Source organism: Arvicola amphibius, chromosome 11 (genome assembly GCF_903992535.2).
Source record: "Arvicola amphibius chromosome 11, mArvAmp1.2, whole genome shotgun sequence".
Taxonomy (NCBI): Eukaryota; Metazoa; Chordata; class Mammalia; order Rodentia; family Cricetidae; genus Arvicola; species Arvicola amphibius.
In genome coordinates, this window is record NC_052057.2 from 74,157,035 (window position 1) to 74,169,123 (window position 12,089).

The 12,089-nt window shown below is 42.4% G+C and overlaps 1 protein-coding gene, 1 long non-coding RNA gene and 2 other non-coding genes across 5 annotated transcripts in view; 2 read left to right on the plus strand and 2 right to left on the minus strand.

The window, feature by feature from the left end:
* Nucleotides 1-545: 545 nt before the first annotated feature.
* On the plus strand, nt 546-2,378 carry LOC119826674. The gene is made up of 4 exons (XR_005287463.1): nt 546-969; nt 1,648-1,770; nt 1,993-2,062; nt 2,180-2,378. It is a non-coding gene; the product is annotated as an uncharacterized LOC119826674 (long non-coding RNA).
* On the plus strand, nt 1,838-1,921 carry LOC119826938. The gene has a single exon (XR_005287504.1). It is a non-coding gene; the product is annotated as a small nucleolar RNA SNORD87 (small nucleolar RNA).
* Nucleotides 2,379-3,543: 1,165 nt separating the features above from the next.
* Nucleotides 3,544-12,089, minus strand: part of Mcmdc2 (minichromosome maintenance domain containing 2) — a 34,116-nt gene continuing 25,570 nt past the window's right edge. The window contains exons 13-15 of one of the 2 annotated variants that reach the window (XR_005287462.1): nt 9,990-10,132; nt 5,740-5,862; nt 3,544-3,680 (exon numbers count right to left, since the gene is read on the minus strand). Coding sequence is in view for 1 of the 2 variants with exons in the window: in XM_038348107.1 (XP_038204035.1) it covers nt 9,986-10,132 (147 nt within the window). In the remaining variant the exon portion in view is untranslated. Of the gene's footprint in view, nt 3,681-5,739; nt 5,863-9,985; nt 10,133-12,089 lie in introns of those variants that run through there. The other variant, XM_038348107.1, reaches the window with a different exon arrangement.
* LOC119826930 lies at nt 11,931-12,059 on the minus strand. Its single transcript, XR_005287497.1, has one exon. It is a non-coding gene; the product is annotated as a small nucleolar RNA SNORA65 (small nucleolar RNA).

Below are 12,089 nucleotides of genomic sequence, written 5' to 3' on the forward strand. Positions count from 1 at the left end.
ATGAATGTGTGTGTGTGTGTGTGTGTGTGTGTGTGTGTATGTATTCACGCGTGCATACTGATTCCAGAACTTAGGTTCCCAACACCCACATAGTGGGTTGCCTCAGATCTGTCTATAATATGACTTCAGTTCCAGGGGATCCAACGCTCTCTTTTGAACTTTGTCGGCATGAGGCTCGCAGGTGGCGCACATACGCACGCGCAGGGAAAACACCCATACGCAAAAAATAAATCTTTTTTAAAAATTACTTGTGGTTGCTAATACCAGCAGTTTTTAAAATACAGAAGTAGATGAGAATTTAGAAGAGCAAGAGAACAACCAGGACTGGGAGACTGTCCTATTTTAAGGCATTATTATCTTGCAAAGTCAATTCAAAAGCTCTAGCTGAAGTAAATATTCCTGAGCCCCAGTAACGCCCACAACCTGCTCCCTCCGCCCCACCAGAGATGTGGGGGCGGGGCTAGAGAATGCCCGGAAGAGGCGGGGCCTGGAGAGCGCCTTAGGGTTGCGGCGAGCTCCGCACTTCCTTTCCGCGCGGCGCCCGGGAGTGCTCGTGTGTCGTGCAGCATGGCGGGTGGCGGAGGCCCGGGCCTGTGGAACCCGGCCTGTCCTCGGGCTCTCCCAGGTGCGAACCCCGCGGTCTGTCCACCCCGTCGGTGCGGAGCGGGGCACCCAGCTGACGGCGCCGGTCCCTTGCCGGGTACGGTGGGCCACATAGCCAGGTCTGCGCGGCCGCTCGCGTTCCCGCGCCCTCGGGCTTTAAAATAATCTGCAGATCCTAAACTGCTCGAACTCGGGGGACAACAGCGCTTGGCGGCCCTTAGTTAAAGGCCTGCGCCTCGGGACGCGTCGAAGTGCGGGGAGGAGCGGCCGCTCCTGGCAGCAGCTTTCGCTGGACCTGCACTGTGGCTGGTGTTCCTTATGTGTCCACAAGAAAAGCCACCGTGCAGCCTGGTTCAGGCTTCTTAAGTGAGTGGCCTATTTTCCTGTACTACAGTTTGATAGCGGTGGGGTGTATTGTCTCGTATATCAAGACCGTCAGTTTTAGGTCTTGTAAGTATGCTCTAAGCGAGGCTTTGAAGTTGGAGCAAAGTTTGCGGACATCTCGAGTTTTACAGTCTTCATAAATCATCTCCAGTAACTGGCTCCGTGATTTAGTGTTTTGGAGTCTGTAGAACATGTCTGTGATCCTGGCCATGCCCTTTGTTTAATATGCAGATGGTGGACAGCGCAACTGTAGTTAGGTTTCTAGGTTTTCACCTGTAGGCCCCGAGGCTAATGAGCAAAGGCTTGCTACTCTGGATCCGTCCTTGTCTTAAAAAGTCAGTACTGCCGCAGTGAAGGGGGTGGATAACAGAGCTGATAGGTGAGAGCCTGCCGGCCAGCTGATGCACAGGCCTTTACGCCCCGGTTTATATAGAACCCAGCACTTGCAGCTCAAGAGTGTCCACTCCCACCCATAAGGTGCTGGGCCCCCCACTGGTAAAGTGCCCTGCAGGCTTGCCTATGGCCCAATCCTCTACAGGCGTTTTTTTCTCAATTGAGGCTAATTCCTCTAGTGACTAGATATGTCAAGTTGACAAACTAGCCAGCACAATCATGTAAGTTATACAAGTAACAAATTTCACAAATGTTTTTAATTTTTAGGCACAACAAAACCTGTCTCTCTTGAAGGTGCTTGAACAAATGCTTTCCAGAAACATGTCATGGAAAGTGATTTAAATAAGCCACCAGGACGGCAGTTGCCAGTAACAAGGTACAAATATTAAGGTATGTGCTTTGGGGAGGGGTGTGATCTGATTAATACCTTAGGACCTATTCTTGATGTGGCTTGATAGCTGGCACAATGATGACTTAGTTTTTGCCGTTTACCCAGCTGAGGGTGTCTTTGAAGAAATACTCTTAAGACTGAGATGCCAGCAATGTAGAGATTATGCGAATTACTGAAATGTGATGAAAGTTTTGAAACCTGTGTACTGTTTCTTTATCCAGCATGTAGGCAGCTGCTGGTGAAAGTCCCACCTCAGGAGCTGTGATGTTTATGAACACTTCGTTGTTTCAGGTAAGTTTGCTCAGTCACCTCTCTTGATGGAGCAGTATTTGATAACACGCAGGGACTGGGACCAGTTCCTTTTCAAATCGCATTTGAATGTCTGTTTACTTGACATTTTTTTCAAAGGCTGTTAAAGATGAACGCCTGGACTGTTTTTGAGCTTGAGGAAAAGTACCATGGGTCCTCACTGTCTTTGTCCTTTGGAAGGTGCAGCACACGTGTGGATGGTGAGATGGAGAGTTGTCAAGAATCCGTGAACAGAAGCAAATGATGAATTAGTGTTTTATTTGATAGTAATCAACAATAAATTATGTAGAAATAAACAGCTAACTTGTGGGCAGTAATTTCTTTAAAATGTATGTCTTTAGAGCATCATTCTCAAAGTGCTCACCTTTCATGAGCTTCATTTTACTGATCAACAGATTACTAGTACAGTAGCCGGGGTACACTAGGGGCAGTGCTCTGCAGACTTTCTAGTGCAGTAGCCGGGGTACACTGTAGGGGCAGTGCTCAGTCTGGTACAGTAGCCGGGGTACACTGTAGGAAGTCACTTGACAAGTCTGAAACGATTTCCTCGAGTGAAGACTTATATTTTTAGCCTCTTGACTTACTGGGTTTGGTAAATAGCATAAGAATACATCAACATTCTGATGACTTGGGACATTTAAAAGCCTTGGTATTAAGGGCTGAGGAACTGATTGCTTAACTGGTACAAGTCCCTGGTTTTGATCCCCGGGAAAAATTCCTAATCCTATACTTTGTGGTTGTGAGAGGTACTCTGTGTGTTGAGGGGGTAGTTGGTTTACCTTTCACACATGGAAAGGCACAAGCAGGACTTAATTTGTATGCACTGTCGTTAACCTGCTCATCAGAGCCAGTACCTAGTAATTCAAAAGTCAGGCACTGTAGGACCCTGTAGACCAGCTAATTGGAGGCAGGAAGACCCATTCGCCCCCAGGAGTAAATGGTCTTTCCAGTCATTGATTGTATAAAAGTTATATGTAAGATGTCTGCATCTTTCCTTGACTTCATACTTGGGCTTATAAAACAAAATACCCATAATGCACTTGATAAAATACCAAAAGGCCTTACATTAGGACTGGATTATAAAAATTGCAGTGTTTTGAACTCATCAATTTTGTAAGTTAGCAAGCATAAACTGGTATGTTTGTAGGCAAAGTTGTTACCTGATGGGTGGAGTGAATGGGACCTTTTCACACTGCAGTGTTCTCTACTGTGTGTGTATCTTTGATACACTGGGGTAACCAGGAAGTTTTGGTAATTTAATATTTTAATAAATTTTGTTGTTGGTTTTGGATACTTGGATCATTTGTTAATTATGGAGGGGCCACATTTCATACTCTGGATTGCGTTCTACTAGATACCTTGTTACTCCAAAGTCACTCATACAGTTAACCAAGGCTGACAGAGGCACGGAAAGAAACCCTTTGCTCAGATTGCTTTATTCGTCAGTAGAAGAGAGCTGTCCCAGGCCCACATGTGGCAATAAACTGCTGGAGCTGCTGCTGGCACTGAGTGAGGTAGAGGTCTCTTTGCTCTAAATACTCTTCATTATACTGTTCGAATGGAAACAATGCATTGGGAGCAACACAGAATGCACTGGCCCCTAAATGAAGAACAAAGTAACGGTGTAAATGAGACCTAAAAACTAAAAGTGGAAAACATTAAAAAAAATGTTTAAAAGTTCTGAACTGGCTGGGCAGTGGTGGCACACGCCTTTAATTCCAGTACTCAGGAGGCAAAGGCAGGTAGATCTCTGAGTTCGAGGCCAGCCTGGTCTACAAAGCGAGTAGTATAGCCAAGGCTACATAGAAACCCAGTCTCAACAAAGATTCACCACAGACAATTGTTCAAAATATAGTTGATATTTGGTCTCGTAAAACATTTAGTTTGTTTCTTCCTATTTGTTCTAGGACCAGCACCCTAGTTACCAAACTCTGACCCCATTTTCCTTTATAACCTACTGGTCTGTTCGGCTTGGTCGGCAACATTTTAGTCACCCTGCACCTACTTTGATTGCAGTGCCTTCTACCTGGAGGTTAAATAACTTCCTTACAAGGGTCTCCTTAGCTGTCTTAACGCACAGTTCTGTGTTCTCCATAGCAGTCTTCCCCGCTGTGTCAATTCAGCTGACCCCTCAGGACACAGAAGCTGCTCCAACACCATCTTTCTCACAATTGGGAGATCTTGTTCCCTTTAAAAATAACCTCTTGTCTTTTAGCTTCCCCTCCATTACGTCCTGCTCTCTTCCTTTCCCCACATTTCTTTGATCTGCTTGTCCTTCACCGTTTTTCTTTGCTTACCTCCTATTCTTACCTCACTCTGTTCCCCATTATTTTGGGGAAGGAGCAGTGTGAGGATGAGGTATGGGGAGGGCAGTGGGGAAGGGACTTAGTAAGGACAGTAAGAAAGTATAACGATATATGTAGACAATTCCATAAGGAAACCTATCACTTTGCTAACTTAAAAACTAATAAAAAGTGAAATAATATTTACGAAGCTTTTTAACACTATTACTTAAGAGTTAAAAATCACAAACACCTAACTGAAATTCATCAGCTAAAGGAATTGAAGAGGACATCTTTTTACTTCCCTTAAATACGTTCTTAAATATGTCAGTGACGTCTTTACAACATAGTCAACAGAGTCCTTAATACAAACCCCAATATACCTTAACAATTATATAAGACTGATGTCACCTTTCCTCCCTCCCTCCCTCCTTCCTTCCCTCCCTTCCTCCTTTCCTCTTTCTTTTCTTTTCAGTTTTTTGAGATGGGGTTTATCTGTGAAACAGTCCTGGCTGTCCTGGAACTCACTCTGTAGAGCAGGCTGGCCTTGAACTCACAGAGTTCCGCCTGCCTCTGCTGGGATTAAAAGGAGTGCACCACCACCACCTGGCTGCAGCACATTTCTTTATGGTATAGAAAATAATGTCTGATTTGAAAAAATATGGTCTTAAAATAAGTAAAAAATAAGACAAATTAAAATACATATCCCTACTATTTAGCATTTATTGGAACCAGTGTTCTATCTAAACTAGTTCAAGATGACAATCTTTTCTAGTAATCAGTAACTCCATAACCTACTTCCTAGAGTTTACCATCTATGTCCTTTATAAAGGACACACGGATTTGTAGATAACGATTTACAGACCTCTTGGCTTAGTCTGGGAGCGGAAGGGACGGGTCAGCAGTGGTTAGGAACGCTTGCTGCTTTCAGCACAGGAGGCAGAGGCTTGAGGATGGCACTTTAAAGGCGAGCCTGGGCCTTGTGGTGAGGCTTAGTCTCACAGAACTCAACAGCAATCATAGAGAATCAGATGTCTATTGTCAGATGACACTGCCACCGAGCAGCATGGCCACAGCTGGAGGCCCAGTACTCAGAGGCTGAGTGGTATGGTTTGATTTCCCAGTACTCAGAGGCTGAGTGGTACCATTTGAGTTCCCAGTACTCAGAGGCTGAGTGGTATGGTTTGAGTTCCCAGCCAGCTGGGCTATATGGTGAGATTCTGTCTTGAACAAGGAAAAATATGAAATTCCCCTATAAACAGCAAATGTTCAAATTCAAGTAAGCCATATCTAATAACAATAAAGATTACTTTGAAGTATTTAAAGTGCAGGTAATAATAAGCTAAGACTATTTAGGAATCATTATTAGTGAATTACCATATTTCAACGTGAGAGACATTTCAAACAATAAGGCTGCAATCAGCACATCTTCTTTGAGAACTTTATTTCTTAAGTTCAGTCGAGCATGAGCTTCAGATAAAGAAACTCTGAAAAAGAAAACTGAAGTTAATAAAAACATGTTAGTATTATAAAAAGTTACATATTTAGCTCCAAAGCTACAGAGAAAAAAAACAAAAAAATTACATATTTAAACAGGAACCAACTAAGACATGACATGAGCCATGTGTTAGTGGTCACCATACTGTTTTCTTGTTTGTTTTCTTTTTAAGTTATTTCTTCCCCATCAACTTAAATAAATTGTGCAAGAAGAAAGTATCCTGCCTTGTAAAAAAAAAATTGACTTCCACTTAACATTCCACATCCCCTGCGTTAAGTTCTGCTTCAGTAAATATACACTAGAGGGAATAAACGTACTAAGTATCCTATAGATATATAAGATGAATAGATGCATAGCTGCTTGGTGCTTCCATCAGCTCCTCGCCTGTCCAGAGTCCCCATGGCATCTTCCAGTTCAGAGTTCTTGTCACATAAGCCAATTCTGTCCACAGCATTCTGAACTGCTCACCGCCCTGCCGTCTCTGAACACACGTGACCATTCACTACGTGAACGGCTCTCCTCCCCTGAGACACCTCCTCTCAGCCTTCGTCAGGCAGGAATGAAGCTCTCAAATGACCGCTGGATTTGAGAGTCAGGACACTTGAGTCTGTAGGATTTTCTGACTGATGACTTGGCACAAATTAACTTTGAGTGTGTGAGTGTGTGTGTGAATATAAAATGGGGATATGAAGTAAGATAAAATTCTGTACCCACGGGATTTCTATAAATCTGGGCTGAAATCTGTCATTGCAGTTTCCCCCAATGGGTCTGTTTGGGGACCTGAGAGAGTTGGAGATCAAAATGGGACAACTCTCACATATTCGGGTGACTTTTATAGATGCCCATGGTTTCTTTTTTCCAAGGTAAATATTCCAGTACCTGTAATGGCATGAGGGCTAGCGGTGTGGCTCAAAGGTATGAGGCCCTGGGTTCCAGCCTAAGCGATACATGCACACACATGCATACATAAAATGTGTCATGAAACATAACTTTTTTTTTTTTGAAGCAGGGTCTCTCTACGTAGCCCTGACTATCTTGGAACTTGCTACAGGCTGGCCTTGAATTCACAGAGACTCACCTGCCTCTGCCTTCTGAGTGCTGGGATTAAAGTGTGCACCACCACATTTGGAGAAACACAATTTTCATTTTTTCAATATTCCAGCTACTTCCTTATGACCAGGTTTGTTTAACCTTTACAGTCTAGTACTGTGTGCATTGTTTGACTGTCAGAGGTAAGGTAGAGTTATCATTCTCTTGCTCTTAATACACATTCTGTTAATACAGCCTAAATCTACATAATTGCTCATCTTAATCATGGACAGAGTGAAGTCTCCTGCATGCCTTTCTCATCTTCAGTGGCATTGCCCTCTCCCCCACACATTCACCCGTGCACTAGATGCTTGGGAACCTAGCTGGAGACTTCATGTCTATTCTACTAACCTTTGTCTTGATAGATAAAGATCATAATTCAAATCTGTGATGGTCTCTCAATGTAGCTTAAAATATACCTGATTATTGTAACCCTAATGTCCTCATTCAAAATCCTAAAAGCATTTGTGGAACCCTCACAAAAGGAGAGATGACTGTTCTATAGAAGAGGGACTGAAGGCTCAGGACTCTTCTGGGTAGGAGGGCGCTTACCATGCTAGTCCATAAACCCCCTCTCCACTTGTCCATATAAATAGGAAAAGGTAGCGTTATATTAAAATTAAATCTGCCTGATTTTTGGTTCAAAATAGTCATTTTAAAGTAAGGTTACAGAAGTTTAAATAAAGAGTATCTTTTACTACAGACAAAAGACAACATAAGATATTGGAACTTCCAAAAACTGATGGAGTATCATTTGTCTGAGTATTATAACTATGACTTTTTTATGTAATTCTGGTTAGCATTTGAAAATTTTTATTAAGGATTTGATTTTTACCATGACTTACCTTTTGTATTTTCAGCTTTATTTAAATAATATAATTGAAGAAAGTAATTAAACATATCCATCTCTTGTAGATCCATTCTTGATGCTGTCTATGCATTCATCTATTTTATTTTATATTGCAGTTATAACAAGATACTGCATTAATTTATTTATTGGATTATTTTACTTTTGATCTTCATAATTTGAGATTTATTTTACTATATCAAATGAAAGAATGGCCTATCAGTAAGGGACTATAAATTATACTAAAGTCACATCATAATACCACATATCACAACGCAGTGTGACTGGCAGGACTGTTAAAAGTGAACTAGATAATCTTTCTTTGTGTGTGTAATTTCATTTGGGGAAACAGAATGTGCCTATTGTCAATATGAAATATATTTGCCTGCTTCTGTCTGTGTTCAACACACTGACTTGAATGAGCTGGAGAGAGAGCTTGGTCTGCTGAAGAGCCTGCTCCACAGGCGCGGGGCCCAGGTTCAGGCCCCAGCACCCACGTGAAGAAGCCGGTGCAGCTGCGGGGGCTGCAATGCCACTGCCAAGGAAGGGAGAAGGGAGGCTCCTGGAGCTGCTCAGCAGCGAGTCCAGCCCAGTCAGTGAGCTCCACCGAGTCTCAGGTAGAGAGTGACTGAGGACGGCACCTGACACCAGCTCTGGCCTCCTTGCGGCACCCCCATACACACCAACGTGTAGACACACATGTACACACTCACATACATGCCTAGAGAGGTAGCCCAATGGATAAAGTGTTTGCTGTACAAACACAAATGCGAGAGTTCAATTTCCAGGACCAATGTGAAAAGCTGAGTCTGGTGGCACAGGATTGTAATTCCAAACAGTGAGAGGCAGAGACCAGCCCATCCCTGGGGACCGCTGGCCGGCCAGTTTAGCCTAATTGGTGAGCACCAGGCCAGGGCAAGATCCATCTCAAACACAAGGTGGGTGGCATCTGAGGAATGACACCTGAGCCTGTTCCCTGGCTTCTACATGTGAGCACACCCCCCCCCCACACACATAAATGTATTTGTATATTTGCTGTTATTTATTTGTTTTGAGATCAGGTCTTACCTAGCATAGTCTGGCCTTGAGCTCACTCAGTAGCTGGGATGACACCCTGCCTCCATTTTCTTAGGGTTTAGATTATTGCTATGCACAACACCCACTTTAGGTGGGACTGGGGACTAAACCCAGGAACTTGTGCATGGTAGGCAAACACTCTACCAACTGAGGTACATCTTCAGCCTATGCTGATATTTGAATAAAATAATTTCTGGAAGTATTCATTAAAACTGTTAACAGGCTGGGCGGTGGTGGCGCACGCCTTTAATCCCAGCACTCAGGAGGCAGAGGCAAGCGGATATCTGTGAGTTCGAGGCCAGCCTGGTCTACAAGAGCTAGTTCCAGGACAGGCTCCAAAGCTACAGAGAAACCCTGTAAAAACAAACAAACAAACAAACACCGAACTGTTAACTGTGATTTTATCTCTGGGTAGACAGCTAGGAGTAGATAGTGTTAGGAGGATGCATCACTCATTTTAGATTTTGTGATGTTCAAAATCTCTTTTATAACAAGAAGTATTTATTATTCACTTAAAAATAGCAGCATATTTATTAAAGTGTTTTAAAGTACAAGGAACGAGGCTGGGAATATGGCTTAGTGGTAGGGTGCTTGCTTGCATGTGGAAATCTTGTGTTCAGTCTTTGACACCAGGCTAAATACATAAATAAATACACAGAGGTGCAAGGAATGATGTAGTGTCTCTATGGCGGAGGGAGGATGGAGGAGTTGGATGAAGAGAATGGAGGTGGATTAGAGCCAAACACATTATGTGTACATATGAATATTAAATAAATTACTTAATAGGAAATTTTCTTTAGACCCAACTGTAACATACTTGGAACACAAACAACCTCATTAAAAAGCAATCATTTACATTGAAATCGCTAGACTTTTTTCAGGCATATCTCGTATGGAGGATCCAATAAAAACAATTTAAGGAAAAGAATTACTAGTGGTGCAAATGGCTTAAAATATAACAAAGGAAGTCATTAAGTCATCTTAAATTCTTCTGAAACAAAGTAAATAATCAACCAACCAACTATAAATCAAGCAGAGAAACAAAAAATAAGTAAGTTAATTAAATTCATATCTAGAAGTCAATTTTGGTTGTACAATCCCGGGTTGAATACCTACAAGTATTTTAATGAAGATGCTGACAGCTTTGACCTGGGTATAGAGTCTGCTCTGATTCTGCGACTTGCTAGATAATAGCCGTGAATCATTCTTTCTGCCTCCAAGCTGAATTCTATATTCAAATTCCGTGCAAAAGCCAGGAGCTAAGTTAAAAATATAAAAAATTAAAGAGTTTAGTTTTATTATGAATTCATAATTCCAAAGTATACGGCATCTGATTTTTAAGTTTCTGTAAGCTTTACATTAAATATAAATAAATATCTGGGCCATTTCCAAGTCACTGAGCACATTGAGTTATTACCTTCTGCTTGGAAAAGCTATGAAAGTTCACCTAGAATAGCCTCTCTCATAGTGCAGGAGTCTGCTGTGCACCGGGCAGAACAACTGGATGACTTTTGTGCTTCCATGGGAGAAGATTCTCCCTGGACCTCATGTCTCTTTTGAATGCTTAATACCTTGGCAGTTTATTTCTTAATAACTTTCTCTCGTTTTCCTTAGAACTACTGCCCCCTTCCCTTCTGTCTTTCCAAAGGGTCCTTAGCTAGACACAGCGAGTGGGGAGGTTCTGTGTCACTGCAACACAGGTGAGTCCTGGTGACCAGGCAGATCTGTGTAGAGAATAACTCTTCTGGAAAAGTTGATATATGTATTGGGGATGGGGTAGCGTGCATGTGCCCTGGCTTGAGTATCGTGTTCTGGGCACTGAACTTGGGTGGTCAGGCTGGACAGCAAGCCAAGCCACCTCAATGGCCAGAGACTGATTCTAAAACACAACAGTTGACACTGTCCCTCACAGTCCTGCTTGCTCTTCTTTGTCTATACTTCTCAGTTCTTTAAATCCTTACTTTATCACATAATTTTCAGATTTTTTTGACTTTACTATCTTAGCTGTTTTCTTTTTTTAAAAAAAATTCATAAGACCTAAGGGAAACATCAACCATTAGTAGGATGCTATTAATTATAGTTTCCACTATATTGTGTTTTTCTAGTATTGTGGGGTTTGAACCCTGGGCCATACCCAGCTAGGAAAGGGCTGTACTGCTGGGCTACATTGGCACCCCATTTTCTCTATTTTAAGAAGCACATGGCTATAACCTGGACTGGATGCGTCCTGTCTTTGCACACAGTCCTCTCCAGGCCTCAGAACTGGATGACGACAGCACGGTAGCCCTCTCCGTCTTACTCTACAGTGGCATGGTGATGTCACCTCTATTGTCTTTAAGAAAGGGTTTATTGTCCCAGGAGTGTTCTTCCAGATGTCAGCCCCTTCAGGAACTGCTTCAGGACAGCCCTTTTCATAAATCTAATGGATGCAGAAGTTAAGGGTGACTTCATGAAGTCCCCCTAAAAGCCCTTCTATTTTTGTCTGAAGATAGACAATTCTGAGGGGTGTCTTGAGCTTCAGAGCTTCCTGCTGGCTTGCAGAGGCCAGTATTCGGCCAGCCACACAGCTTGGCTCTAACCTCTGCCTAGCCTGGCTTGCTCCCTTCCTGAGACAATGACAGAAGAACACTTTAGATCACACACTGGGCACCAAATCCTTTCTTCTCTACATCCCCAGTTCTCAACAAGTTTTATGTTCTTTGATCTGTGTGGCACATAGATTTCCATTTTTACACTATTCCATATCCTTAATAAAGTTCTCAACTGTTCTCTTCTATCCGAGCCTCAAAGACTTTCTGCAAACTGCTAAAGCCTTAAGATTCCATAATACATTTTGCTCCAGGCAAGCCGATTTTCTCACACCTTCCCAAATATATTAATTTCTACTTCTATGTCTTTGCTTTTACTGTTAATTTGTGCTTAAAACACCTATTATTCTTGCTATAAAATCTTTTACTATTTTTTCTTCTTTTTTTCTTTTTTTCCTTTTCTTTTTTCTTTTTCTTTTCTTTTTTTTTTCTCTTTTTTTTCTTTTTTTTTTTCTCTTTTTTTTTTTCTAGCTGTCCCCATGCTTTCCGCACAGAGTCATCCACATGGAGGACAACCCTGTTTCCTAAAGCTGGGGCTTACTGTCAGCTCACCACTGGATTGCACCAGCCAACAGTACTGGTCAGGTGTAGTGGCGGGTGGTCTTTTACTATTTTTTAATGTCCAACT